Below are 14,085 nucleotides of genomic sequence, written 5' to 3'. Positions count from 1 at the left end.
TCTGAAATTAGATTTTTTTTTTTCGTTTCATTCGTTCATTTCAGGTATCCTTATTTACAATATCACCAAGTTAAGAAATGTGCAGCTTGATAATGAAACATCAAACACTATTACACACCACTAACCTACATTTGCATATTTAACACCAAAACTCGCATAATACGGCGCATCTCGGCCTATTTCCACTCATTTATCCTTGACATAGTTTAATTCCTGACTCCACTGATTATCTGAACACAGAGCTTGTAATGGTTTAGTAGGCTAACGCAGGTAAGGGAGTGAACGAGTGCAGCCACAGCAGCGCGACTGGTGTAGTTGTCTGGTGACATTGGGACGCGGAGGACAGGACTGTAGGCAACTGCGCTTTCGCAATCTGGCTGCGTCAAGATTCATCTCAAAGAAACGCTGTCATGGACGAAGCGGAGGACGGCGATGAAGACCACAAAGAGACTCGCAGGGGCGACATCCATGACTCTTCCTCCAAGATGAAGAATGTAACGCCAGGAGGGGGAGCAACGGCAGCGGTGAGCAGGATCTCCAACAACAAGGACTTCGCCTCCGTCTCCTGTGGACGCAGCACGGAATCCACCGCGCTCCTCTGCCACGGAGATGTTTCCAGAGACAGGAGCGGGTTTGACGGTGAGGATGGCACCGGAATGAGATGCGTAATCAACGGAGACTGCCGAAGAGACGAGAGCTTGTACTCAGCCCTCTCCAAGCAGGAGAAGCAGACAGGTGGAGGCTTCCCAGCATCTGCATGTCACTCCAGCACCTCCAGCATGGACGGCTCGGCCACTCCTGCCCCGACCGCCGCTGCTCCTCCGGCTGAGAAGAAGGACTCCAGAGTTTCCTTCACCAGCGCTCCACCGGCCCATGGACCGAGCTCGAACCAGCAGCAGCAGCCGGGCAATTCTGTCAGCTTTCCCAAGTCTGAGGATGGCCAGATCACGGCAGATGAAGCGGAAGCCAGGGACAATCAAACTTACATGCAGAGGCAGTTTAGCTCCATGCTACAGCCCGGGGTCAACAAATTCTCACTGCGTATGTTTGGGAGTCAAAAGGCAGTGGAGAAGGAACAGGAACGAGTCAAATCCGCTGGCAATTGGATTATTCATCCATACAGTGATTTCAGGTAGGCGTGATGGAGTGACGCCAGTGGAGAAACAACACCTTGTTGCAAATGCTCATGTTTGAATACAAATTAGTGCCTTTTCTGGTAAAAACAAACAATCAACCAAAAACAAAAAAGAGCTGCTTTATTGTAAAATATATAACATTTTGTTAGACAAAATAAATAAATGTACTTTTTGGAAAAAAAGTTACAGAGTTGACACTTTAAAATTTGTTTAGCCATTTATCCAAGATCTTAACACTTTTACAAGGTGTTTATTATGAAGATACATTAATGCTATTTTTAGTAATTCACAAATATTCAGTGTTCAGTAATCAGCTGTTAACTGTACAAAATCATGGTAACAGGGTTGACTATTTAAGACAAACATTTTTAGATAAATTAACAAACAAGAAGGCACTTATGATACCATTATACCTTTAAAACAGTAACAGATGACATTTTAAAGTTTGTTTAGTTCATTAACCGTACTGTACAAAATCATGGTAACAGGGTTGACTATTTATGATCGTCCCCTAAAGACAAATGTAACATTGTATGATTAGGTGGTTTACAACAAGGAGACATGCACTTATTATACCTTTGTCATTAAATAAAGTAACAGAGTTGACATTTTGTAGTTTGTTTAGTCATTGCACTACAAAGTGTTTATTAGAAAGAGAATTTAATGCTGATATGTTTATTCATTTTGCAAATACCTAGTGTTCAGTAATTAACTGTACTGTGCAAAATCATGGTAATTTACAAACAAGGAGGCACGTACTTTTAGTCATTAAATAAAAAAAAGTAACAGTTTACATTATACGTTTGAAGTAGCGTTGGCATTTTAAAGTTTGTTTAGCCTTTGTGCTCTAGGTTGTACCACTATGTGAATTATTAAAAGGAGAATATAATGCTTATATTTTTATTGTTCAAAAATCATGTTTACTGTACAAAACAACAGTAGCAGGGTTGACTATTTCAGATGTCCCCTGCTGATAAATGTACATTTTAAGATGAAGTGATTAACAAACAAGGTGGCGCATAATTATGATATAATTATGACAATTAAAAAAAAAAAAAAACATTTAAAATTAAAGACGGTGGGGTAACAGAGTTGACAAAATAAATAGACAGAAAATACAGAATAAGTTAAGTTTTCATTCAAATAAATAATGTAATTTAATAAAAATAAACTTTATTCTTGATGTTTTACAAAAACACCTGCGACAACAGAGTACCAGTTGGCATTAGCTTTGAGTCATTATTCACACGTATGCTGATGAGGGAAACAAAAGGCACCCTTTCCATGGAACAACCCATAGGCCTGAATATCAAACACACATAATGCACAATACTAATTATAATTTGTAATAAGGATTAGGACCTCACATTAATTTGATTTTTAGTAAACTGAGATTAATCATTGATGGCCAACTTACACCAGCAGCAGCTTTACTAAAGCCGTTTCACATCATCAAGTGTATGTAATTTACCAGAACATTTATGGAAATCCTTTTGCGCAGAAGCTGGATAAACTGCAAAGGGAAATTTAGACAGGACACTTACTTCAATTTTCAGAAATGATCTCCTCACAGTCTCTCAGGATGGAAGTCTGGAATGAAATGCTATCAAAACAGTGGGAATAAAACTTATTTGGAGCTTTACCACTGATTTTTAAATGTGATTAAAAAGTGGAGTGCTCGTTTAGTACTATAGCTCAATGATATAGTTCAATGGTTTGTTTGTTGTTCTCCCAGCAAGCACTTTGACTCATATAGTCTCCTCTGTGGTCTGTGCTTAATCATCTCCCAGGACACGGAGCCAAGAGGGTGTTCCTCAAATACACTGACAAACAGGTTCATTTTATATCAAGTCACTTCCAATAAAGGCTGATATACAAGACCGTTACCTCAATTTAAGCAGTAGCTAATGCACTTTTGATTAAAGACAGGCCCATAATTGTTTGACCAGTATTTTTCTCCATAATTTTGTGGGTGGCCTAAAAATAACTACACCAAAGCGCATTCAACAGGAAACAACTCATTTTATGCAAACATGAACATTTTATGTAATAGCCATTCATCATGAGAGGACAAGAGTATCAGTCATAAAATAAAACAACAAATACATAAAAACAATAAAATAATAATTAAAAAGTACTGTTCAGTAGGCTATCATAAGTGTCATAAAAAACTAGGTTACTAAATTAAATGATTTTAATAAAAACTAAAATAAAAACCCCACAATCATAACATTAAACAACAATACCAAAAAAATTATATTTAAAATAATTAATATGAAGTATAAAAACATTAAAAATCCTAAAAAGTGTGCTTGCTCTCTTGATGGTACACACACAGGTTGCTACTGAAATAGATCCATAATAATGTCAATAATAATTATTATTATTATAAGAATAAGAAAGAAATAAGAAAGCATTCTCTTATGTAAGATACAGAGTTCAAAGTTTAATTAAATATTTTAGATAAAAGCTAAGTGCTCTGTCTAATAAAAGAAAGGATTCCTTTTTTCCCCCCAAAGATCAGCATCATTATGAGGTTGCAATCCCTCATCCATGCTTTTACACACTCTGGTCATTGTGCTAATGTGCATTCATACACCTTTTTTCTGTGCATGCATGGAGAAAAAAAAAGAAAACATTATGGATTTGTTCAAGCTAGTCTTCGTATTTATTTAGAGTCACACATTGCAGTGCAGGCCGGTAATCTATTATTATTTTCAGAGAGAAGATGAACTGAGCACTGCATTTAAATGCGAAGAGCGCTTTATGTGATGGAGCTCATATTATTATTAGAGCACAGCAGCTACAGCTGCATTGTTTGCTTGAGAAAGCTCAGTTATGATCGCTTCAGAAGTTTTGCTTTCAGTACCACAGACAGCTCGGCAGTCATGTCGCCATATATAATCAATAAACCTTAAGAGAAGCTTCTTAGATCTTAATGTGCATGTAAACCTTAATTCACTTTCTCAAGATCTCAAAAATAAGCTATCATCCTGCTTTGTTCCGTGTATCTGTTTCTCAACGTCCTTGTGATGACCTTGCATAGATTGAGGTAACTATTATTTATTGGTACAATATTTCACAATATTGATCTCAACCAACAGGCAGTATATCAAACGAATGCTGTTTTATTACACCCATATCGCCTCTCTTCTCGTGCGTGTGCAGCGTGTTTGTTGAGGCTAGGGCTATTTATAGGGAGTATCCCTGTCTCAACAAACGCATGAAGACTGAATCTCATTTTTTTATTATTATAAGGGTGTGCCTTTTATACCAAATACATTTAAAAAGCATGGTAGACCGACATATTGCAACAAAAATTAGAATAGTTACAAAAAAATCCTCATATTAATATAATAATAAGCTAAATAATTCATGCACACTTACCTTGAGTACTGTGATGCACACATTTTGTTTGATGCCTATTGTTAGTGTCATATAAGCGTAGTCTGTAAATAAAACAAAATAATTGATGTATTTCTGTGGCATTTTTGTGCATGCATTTAAGCATATGTCCTGTAAATTAATTCACATACCTATTCCTTCACATTCGTTTCATTCTCCACACAGGTTCTACTGGGATTTCACAATGCTAATGTTTATGGTGGGCAACTTGATTATCATTCCTGTAGGCATCACCTTCTTCAAGGAGGAAACCACCACCCCTTGGATTATCTTCAACGTTGTGTCCGACACGTTCTTCCTCATGGACTTGGTACTGAACTTCCGCACAGGCATAGTCTACGAAGAGAATACTGAGATAATACTGGACCCTGAAAAGATCAAGAAGACTTACCTGAAGACATGGTTTGTGGTGGACTTTGTCTCATCCATCCCGGTGGATTATATCTTTCTTATCGTAGAGAAAGGCATTGACTCTGAGGTTTACAAGACGGCCAGAGCGTTGCGGATTGTGCGTTTCACCAAGATCCTCAGTTTACTGCGACTTCTTAGACTATCCAGACTGATTCGTTACATCCATCAATGGGAAGAGGTAAGATGAGGGCCATAGCGTATCATCTTCATTGTTGAAGTCAGACAGGATTTTCTGAATTGTGATGCTGGGAAGAAACTGAAACACATTTTTCAATGAGTAGGTCGCCTGATGATTACATTTACATTTATTCATTTAGCTGACGCTTTTATCCAAAGCGACTTACAATTGCTATATATGTCAGAGGTCGCACGCCTCTGGAGCAACTAGGGGTTAAGTGTCTTGCTCAGGGACACATTGGTGTCTCACAGTGGATTCGAACCCGGGTCTCTCACACCAAAGGCATGTGTCTTATCCACTGCGCCATCACCACCTCAGATGGCTGCCATTTCAATACTACTAACTTTATCTCGCCGACTTCTGCAATATAAGACATTTTAATTCGTGGGATGACTGAAAATAACATTGTTAACTCAAAAACAGTTGATAAATCCAAGCCACTAGGTCCAAGCCAAGTCAGCGAAACATATTTCGCACACATTGTCTTTATCAGAGTACTAGGTGTCAAAATAATAACTCACGAAATATGCTGAAAATCACAACTGATGTTATGTTGAACATTCTTGTAACTAGCAGTGCTAAAGACATTGACTTTAATTGACTTTTTATATATGATGTACAGTCATGGCCAAAAATATCGGCACCCTTGGTAAATATGATCAAAGGCGGCTGTGAAAATTAATCTGCATTGTTAATCCTTTTGATCTTTTATTTAAATAATTCACAAAAATCTAACCTTTTATTGGATAATAAGAATTTATGGGGGGGGGGGGGGGTATCATTATGAAATAAATGTTTTTCTCAAATACACGTTGGACACAATTATAGAAATTCTTATGAGTAAAATATCTCTGAAGTATATTCCCATTCATATTCAATTTCGAGCACTCCAGGGTGATTATGAACATGAAATTATCCAGCGATGGCTTCTTGTTTCACAGAAATATAAATAGGAGGGAAAACAAAGCCCAAATTCCCTTAATCATCCATCACAACGAGAAAAACCAAAGAATATATTTCTGATGTGCAGCAAAAGATAATTGAGCTTCACAAATTAGAGAAGTGGCTTTAAGAAAAGAGCTAGAGCAGTGAAAATTCCCATTTCCACCATCAGGGCAATAATTAAGAATTTCCAATTTCAACATAAAATGTTACGAAACTGCCTGGAAGAGGACATGTCTTTATCGTCCTAATGCATGGTGAGGAGGAGAGTTTGAGTGGATAAATTGCAGAAAATATTTGAGTCTCCGGGTAGGAAAAACTTAAAATAAATGGTCAAACAGCACCTACATCACCACATGTTGTTTGGGAGGATTTCAAGAAAAATTCTCCTAGCGCATCCAAAAACAAACTCCAGCATATTCAGTTATCAGACACGACTGGAACTTCAAGACTGGCTTCTAAGGTCAGATGAAACAAAAAAATGAACTTTTTAGCGGCAAACACTTCAGATGGGTTTGGTGCACACAGGGATAAAAAGTACCCCATGTGTACAATGAAATATACTGCTGTATTTTTGATGTTGTGGGCCTGGACATCTTGTTTAGACACGTGGCGTAACTGATTCTATCAAATACCAACAGATAAAAAAAATCAATAAGTGACTGACTGTTAGAAATCTTATAATGGGCGATGTTTGGATCTTCCAACCGTACAATAATCCAAACTTAAACCTCAAAAACAACACAAAAATGGGTCACTGAGCACAAAACCAAGCTTCTGCTATGGCCATTCCCGTCCTCTGACCTGAACCCTGTAGAAAATGAGTGAAGTGAACTGAAGAGAAGAAGCACCGTCATGGAGCTGTGAATCTGAAGGATCTGGAGTGATTCTGGATGAAGGAATGGTCTCTGATCTCTTGTCAGGTGTTCTCTAACCTCATCAGGCATTATAGGAGAAGATTTAGAGCTGTTAAACTGGCAAATGGAGGTTTCAAAAAGTATTGAATAAAAGGGTGCCGTTAATTGTGAAGAAAGAAACATTTCATAATGATATTTCCCCCCATTTTAAATTCTTATTATCCAATTAAAGGTTAGATTTTTGTGAATTTTTAAAATAAAAGATCAAAAGGATTAACAATGCAGATTCATTTTCACAGCCTTCTTTGATTATATTTACCAAGGGTGCCAAGATTTTTAGCCATGACTGTATAGTTAATTTGTCACACTGAAAATAGAAGTCCAAGCACATTGACTTGTTATAATATTAATGATTTTGGCAGATATAGTTGGTCATCCAAATATTCTGTGCAAACAATAAATTAGCTTACTGTAAAAATACAATATACTGCAGCTATATTCTAATTAGTTAGTTAGTATGCTATTCCAAACATAGCCCAAATGTTTATTTACCTATTGAAGTCACTTTTCTTGTTTGTAATTGCGAGAGGCAGAATGTGATCAGTGGTGCTTTTCACTGATTTCCAATGCTGCCTTCTAGGTGTTTTGTTGTGGGTGACTAATTAGGTGCACAGACTAATTAACATAGCCTGGAGTAATTAACCATCATAAACATTAATAACAGCAACTGACTGACCACAATTGTAAAAACAGTTCAGTGCATTACCATTAAAACAACGACCGAAATTGGGAACATTTCAGATGATTACATAGAGCTGTTCAGATTGACAGAAATGTGACGGTTTGCCTGTGGTTGAGCCGACTGATGATTCAGTTTTATGTGTTCTTTTCACCACTAAATGGGACAATAATGCTGCTGATTACATAGTGGTAATGTGAGCCAGGCATGGCCCTCAATTACTGAATCAACCTTGCACAGCAGTGCCACATTCACTCCACACTGTTTGGCCCCCTTACAGCTCTTGATTGCTCAGGCAGGGACAAAGCAAGAGTTAGACCTCCTGAAGATATGACCAAATTGTGAAACCCATTTGTAAGTCAGTACGTTAACCCGGTAACGTGTAGGTCATGTAAATGCTTAAACTGTGTTCTTTTATCAGGTAAAGGCATAAACTGCTAGAAAAACCCCAACAGCACACGTAGGTTTTGCCCATTACCCTAATATTGCTCTGCATGTAAACATGTCTAGAAGAAAAGCATTTTATTAGCCACAGTAGCATGATCATAATGTGTACCATGGTTATTATAGTAAAAGTGTAGTAAACCATGGTTGGTAACTCTTTAGTATAGGGACCAGTTCTTGCTATTAACCAGTTGCTTATTAGCATGCCCATTATCAACATATTCTGCATTAGCATATTGTACATCCCTTATCCTATTCAATACCTAAACTTAACAACTACCTTACTAACTATTAATAATAGCAAAAAAATAGTTTATTGAGGGAAAAGTCATAGTTAATGGTTTGTTAATAGGACCTTAAAATAAAGTGTAACCCCATGTTTTTTTTTTTTTTGCCGTATTGATGCTCATTTGTATAACCATAGTTTTACTAGAAATACCATGGTAAAACCATGGTTAATTTGTGTTTACCATCGTTTAACTATAGTAACCATGTTTTTATTTATGGTTTTATTTTTAGAAAAACCTTGGTTAATTTTCGTAAGGGTTAACAAGTGGGGAATGCTATGTTTCGCTATTAGGCCAGTTATTATCTTGCTAAAAACACAAAGAAAAAAATTCAAACAAATAATTTTTTTTTAGATTGACCATTTTTAATTTAGTTAAAAAATGCTAAGCTATCAGGCTAGTTAGCATTCAAACAGCAATGTGATTAAAAACAAGCTAGCAAAATGGCTAGTTTACAAGATTACAAGCTAATAGTGAATGCTATGCTAAGCTATCAGGGCAATCACAATCTTGCTATAACACAAAGAAACTACAAACCTAAATCAAAATGTTTAGATGTTCGGTCTATACTGACAATTTATAATTAAGTGAAACACTGTAAATGCTAAGCTGTATGCTTATGCTAACTGTATGCTAACTAAAACACAAAGAAATCAAAATGTTTAGATTGATATATTAATTGATGCATTTCTACGGTTACAACAAAAAAAAAAAAAAATCAAAAAATGATATTTGTAGTCAGGCACCGAATAAAATTCCTGAAAGAAATTCAGTCAGCCGAAGTACTTGTCATAATGTGCATACATTAAATTCTGCAGTGGAAACTACTGAATTACTGCATTTACTTTAGAAACTAATTTGTTTCAGACCACCAACCACACCATGAAAATCCCAAAAAACTACTTAAAACCATACCTGGCAATCATATTGTACAGACACAAGCAAAGATTGCACAAGCCAGTGTTTTCATGAGGACATTTGTCTGCTGATGTTTAACAATCCCCTCACACCGGTAATTATGCAAGCCAGAAGACAACAGAGTATTTATATTTGTTATGAATCATTAATTTCAACAAGTTCAAATGGCGGTGCCATGAGACCCATAAGTGCTTCCACATTGCTTTGAGACCAGTGACCCTGATCAAAGAGGCTTTCAAGAACTGCACAGCAACAATGATATACTAAACAAACAGCCCTAACTACCGACCATTTAAGAGCTCCAGGCATGATGCTTCTCTTCAAATATTAGTCTCCAGTCAGTTTGTGTTTTGCATTGTCTCAGATCCCGTTCCATGTGCTGCTGCTTCTCAAGCTAGAAAAACAACCCACGCCAGCCAAGAACTTTACAACACAAGCCAGGATAGTGTCTCTGCTTGTTGTCTTCTATCTCTGATTTTGGCCTAGATGCTATTTGGAGCAACTTGGATTTTCTCAGGTGTGACAAGCCTTGTTTCTGGTATGGGAAGAAAGTGTTGACACTGTCTCGCACAACCACACAAGGCATTATCCTGGACTGACTCCAGATCACTCTCCAATAGCTGTCCTCTCCACTTTGTAACCACAAACAAACTGCACACACGACTGTCTCCAAGAAACATTCTCTGCTCTCCAGTCTTTCTTCCAGTCCCGCCAGGAAGAACATGGTATCAGCTTGGCACATTACTTTCATCATTCACAGACATGTTCTGTATTGAATCTAATCTGACAGGATGAAGTTTGTAGGATGTACTGTACTCATTGCATAAAGCTTTGGCAAACCTGGTCTTAATGCAATATGTGTGCTCGTATTCACAAATCTAGAGGTCACAAATAATCTTCAGGTCAGAGGGGTTTTGAAACAGTACCTTGTCAAGGGAATCCCTCCAAAAATTAAATATGCGAAGATGGATTACCTGTGTCTCTGTTTCAGAGCCCTAGTAATTTGATCCGGATTGTCCTAGAAAGCCCTTCTTTTCTGTTAAATATAATGCTTCTCTTATCTTGACTGACAGATATTTCACATGACCTATGACCTGGCCAGTGCGGTGATGCGCATCTTCAATCTGATTGGCATGATGCTGCTTTTGTGCCACTGGGATGGCTGTCTGCAGTTCTTGGTGCCTATGTTGCAGGACTTCCCCTCAGACTGTTGGGTGTCTCTTAACAAGATGGTGGTAAGTCTTGCCTTCCAACTTGCCTTGGTCCCAAAAGCTCTCCCAAATAGCAAGTTTAAGTTTTGTAGCACAAAGTTTTAAGTACCATTATCTACAGTTACTCACAAAAATAGGAACGAGCCATTTGCTGAGTCCAGGAACTGAATTTGGACTCAGCAAATGGCTCTGTAGAAGGTCACTCTGAGTCCAATTATGCTTGAACAATTCCACACAATAAGCAAATCACAAAGCCAAAGCTTCCACTGATGTCATCGGTGTTTGACAGTGTTAATCACATGGGCACATTGGGGAGCCGGTTCCATCACCTGCTCTTCTCACTTTCCCAAGTCAGCCAGGCACTTTGAGTCACCCCTCCCTTATTTCTCACCATCATCCATCTGTTCTAGAAGATCCCCCTGCTGTTTAGTCTAGTCTGAAGATAAGACACTGTTTGGACATTTGCTACACTGATGTATACAGTAAGTGACCGTGAGCTTAACTGAGAGTATAATTTATACTTGTGTTATCTGGGAATTCACATGTTGGCTGAACGCCACACTTGACAACCAAAGGGCTGGCTTGTTTTAAAACTTGATATAAACCACTGGCAACAGCCTGTGAACTGTCGTCAACTAACTGAATTTACCAATGGAAAACTCTTGAGACTAAACTCTGATAAATGCTGATTATTTAGGTTTTTCCATTACTGTTTGTCCTTTATATATTAATATACACTCTTTATATGCTGTCACTTGTAAGAGATCATGTGACATGGGGACAGGTTTTTCATTGGCTTTTGTTACAACAGTAGTTTTTGAGTGCAGTCATTCTAGTCGCTGCCAATGTTTAGCAATCAAGGTCAGCAGCTTTCAAAAGGCAGATTGCTTGAAATGAAAGACGCAGCGTTAAACGATCTGTCTCATTATTTCAAGTGTCCGCTTGGTCTCTCAACAGGCCTGTCTTTGTGTGGTAATGAAGCCTGTGAGTCACACTCACCGAGATGTTGTTAAGCTTCAGCAGAGGTGCTATAAACACTAGGTAATTTACAAACCTTCCTTCATTTGTTAGAATACAATAAAAAATTAATGGGCATTATAATTCAGCATACTGAAAAAAGTCTGATGATGTTCCAATCCAAAACAAACTTTCACGTACATGCCTCCTTCCTGTTTGCAGATAGGGTAAGACCCTAAAAAAATCTTAAGTCTTAAATAGTGATTATTAATATCATCTGAGACTCATCAATATCACGCTCACTTCAAATTAAAATTCCATTTTGACTTAACATAAATGAGTTACAGATGGTTCAGCCGCATTTCATCTGCCACTGTGTTTCCCGCCTCTGATAGATCAATGCACTGAAATACACCCTTTGATCCCTTTTGATCCAGCTGTGCCCTGTGATCCATGACCTAGCATCGTCAAATCCATCCATGCACAGTTATAAAGCACATGTGATTCACAAGTACATGCTCACGTGTGTTTTTCAAGAGTCTTGCTTATGAGCTCTGCAAGCTTGAGGAGCCACTCATAGTTCAGATAAGCATCCCCCAGACTGCACAGACATACAGATGGACTCAACATGGCCTGTTTTCATCTACACATTCACAGTGAAGGAGTCTTACCAAAGCCCTTTTAGTGCAGGTCAGTTCATTGGTAACCATCTTGGTAATGTCCACGAAGGCATTTACTGTGGAGGCAGTAAAGTATAGCTGTTATATAGTAAATGGCTCTTTAAACTGACAGGACTTAAATTCATACAACTGCCATATTTAGCACTATGATTTCTCCCATTCATTTTCCTACAAGTGTTTTGTATCTTCCACCATATACAAATCTTTACTCTTACACATAGAAATACTAGATAAGCAATGCCAAAGGAAACCTTTGCATTGCAGCTAATTAGCGCTAATTAGCACAATTCAGTCATGTTTCCCTCAGCTGAATGTAGACTCGACACAATTCTATGCTCATACATCTCAAAGAAATAAAGCCCCCGCAGCAAAGGCTTGTCATCTCAGTGCCAGTGGGGGCGAGTAACACTAGGTTAAATGTGCGCCACGGTTAGACAAATATAACCAAAAACCAAAACAATTGCTCAACCAGATATACTCTACATGGGCGCCGGAAAAAATACGCGCTGCTTACGCCCTGCTTACGCTTGCAGTGTGAAACCGGCGTAATGTGTGCTAATCTTTCATTTAGCTCATTCCAAATCATGCTAGCAGTGCTACAATGCATGTCTGGTAAAACAGATTATGCAACATTAAACATTTCCTATTTTTTCCTCCATAAATGCAGGGAAAAGGAAATAATTTGTGAATGCCCGTTTATCCACAGAATGTAGAGCACGTGTTGGGGTGTTGACTGTTTTGAGGCTATACAATATCTTTCATTGCATTAATTTGCATACTCCTCTCTGAGAAGTATGACACTGCCAAGTGACTCTTTGTGTTTACAGTATGTTGATGTTCACGTAGCAATAAAAAACCCCCCAGATAAATCAGTCTTGTAGTGGAAGGTGTGACCGATCCATTTGAAGTGAAGAAGTGAAGTGAAGTGACATTCAGCCAAGTATGGTGACCCATACTGGGAATTTGTGCTCTGCATTTAACCCATCCAACGTGCACACACACAGCAGTGAACACACACACACACCGTGAACATACACCCGGAGCAGTGGGCAGCCATGTTATGCTGCAGCGCCCGGGGAGCAGTTGGGGGTTCGGTGCCTTGCTCAAGGGCACCTCAGTCGTGGTATTGAGGGTGGAGAGAGCGCTGGACATTCACTCCCCCCACCTACAATTCCTGCCAGCCGGAGACTCGAACCCGCAACCTTTGGATTACAAGTCCGACTCTCTAACCATTAGGCCACGGGAGGGTTCAAATATATATAATGTAGAATTTAAGCAGTTTGTGTTCATTCGATGTTTAATTGCTTGTCTCTGTGCATACCAAGATGTTCCAGTTAACCCAGAAGAAAATTGTTGCTCAGGGTATGCCTGGAAGCCTTGGAAGGCAGACATATAAAGAAGATGGAAAGCAGACATGAACCAAGCAAACAAATCTCCCTGACATACTGCCCACACTGCATCCTTTCTACACTGCCAAACCTTGCAGTTACTCAAACAAAGGGTTAGACTCCAGACGATGTCTTCTCTGTCTTGTTTGCATCTGCACTTGACAGGATTGTTGGGGTTGCAGCAACACATTTTTCTTTAGCCTCAGGACTGTGTAGTTGAGTCTGGGAACAAATTCATATTTCTTATATCTCCATGACACTTGCACTCCATGTGCACTGTAGCCGGTCTTTACACCCAACCTGCCAGTTGGTGATAGCAGCCAGGTGCGTCCTGGCCTCAACAGAGGTTTCCTCCACCCCAACCCTAGTAAGCCACTTCTCAACTCATCTAGACAAAGTAATTCCACTGATTACCCATCACCTTCGTTTTCCATTTTCACCTCCAACTCTTCCCCCGCTTAATCATTCAAAGTCATCCGTGGCCTCCTTGACTTTGATTTAGGATTTTCATAGTCTTGTCTAAACCCTGGTC

The 14,085-nt window shown here is 38.6% G+C and overlaps 1 protein-coding gene across 1 annotated transcript in view; it reads left to right on the top strand.

Annotated features, from left to right (window-relative positions):
- Positions 1-410: 410 nt before the first annotated feature.
- The window catches only part of LOC306875227 (potassium/sodium hyperpolarization-activated cyclic nucleotide-gated channel 2-like), a gene marked incomplete at its 5' end in the record, with an annotated part of 29,290 nt that continues 15,615 nt past the window's right edge, over positions 411-14,085 (top strand). The window contains 3 exons of the mRNA XM_079425698.1: positions 411-1,132; positions 4,707-5,130; positions 10,391-10,552. Of these exons, the coding sequence (XP_079281824.1) occupies positions 411-1,132; positions 4,707-5,130; positions 10,391-10,552 (1,308 nt within the window). The remainder of the gene's footprint in view (positions 1,133-4,706; positions 5,131-10,390; positions 10,553-14,085) is intronic.

Source organism: Barbus barbus (genome assembly GCF_936440315.1).
Source record: "Barbus barbus genome assembly, chromosome: 9".
Taxonomy (NCBI): Eukaryota; Metazoa; Chordata; class Actinopteri; order Cypriniformes; family Cyprinidae; genus Barbus; species Barbus barbus.
This window is presented reverse-complemented; position numbering and strand designations above follow the sequence as displayed.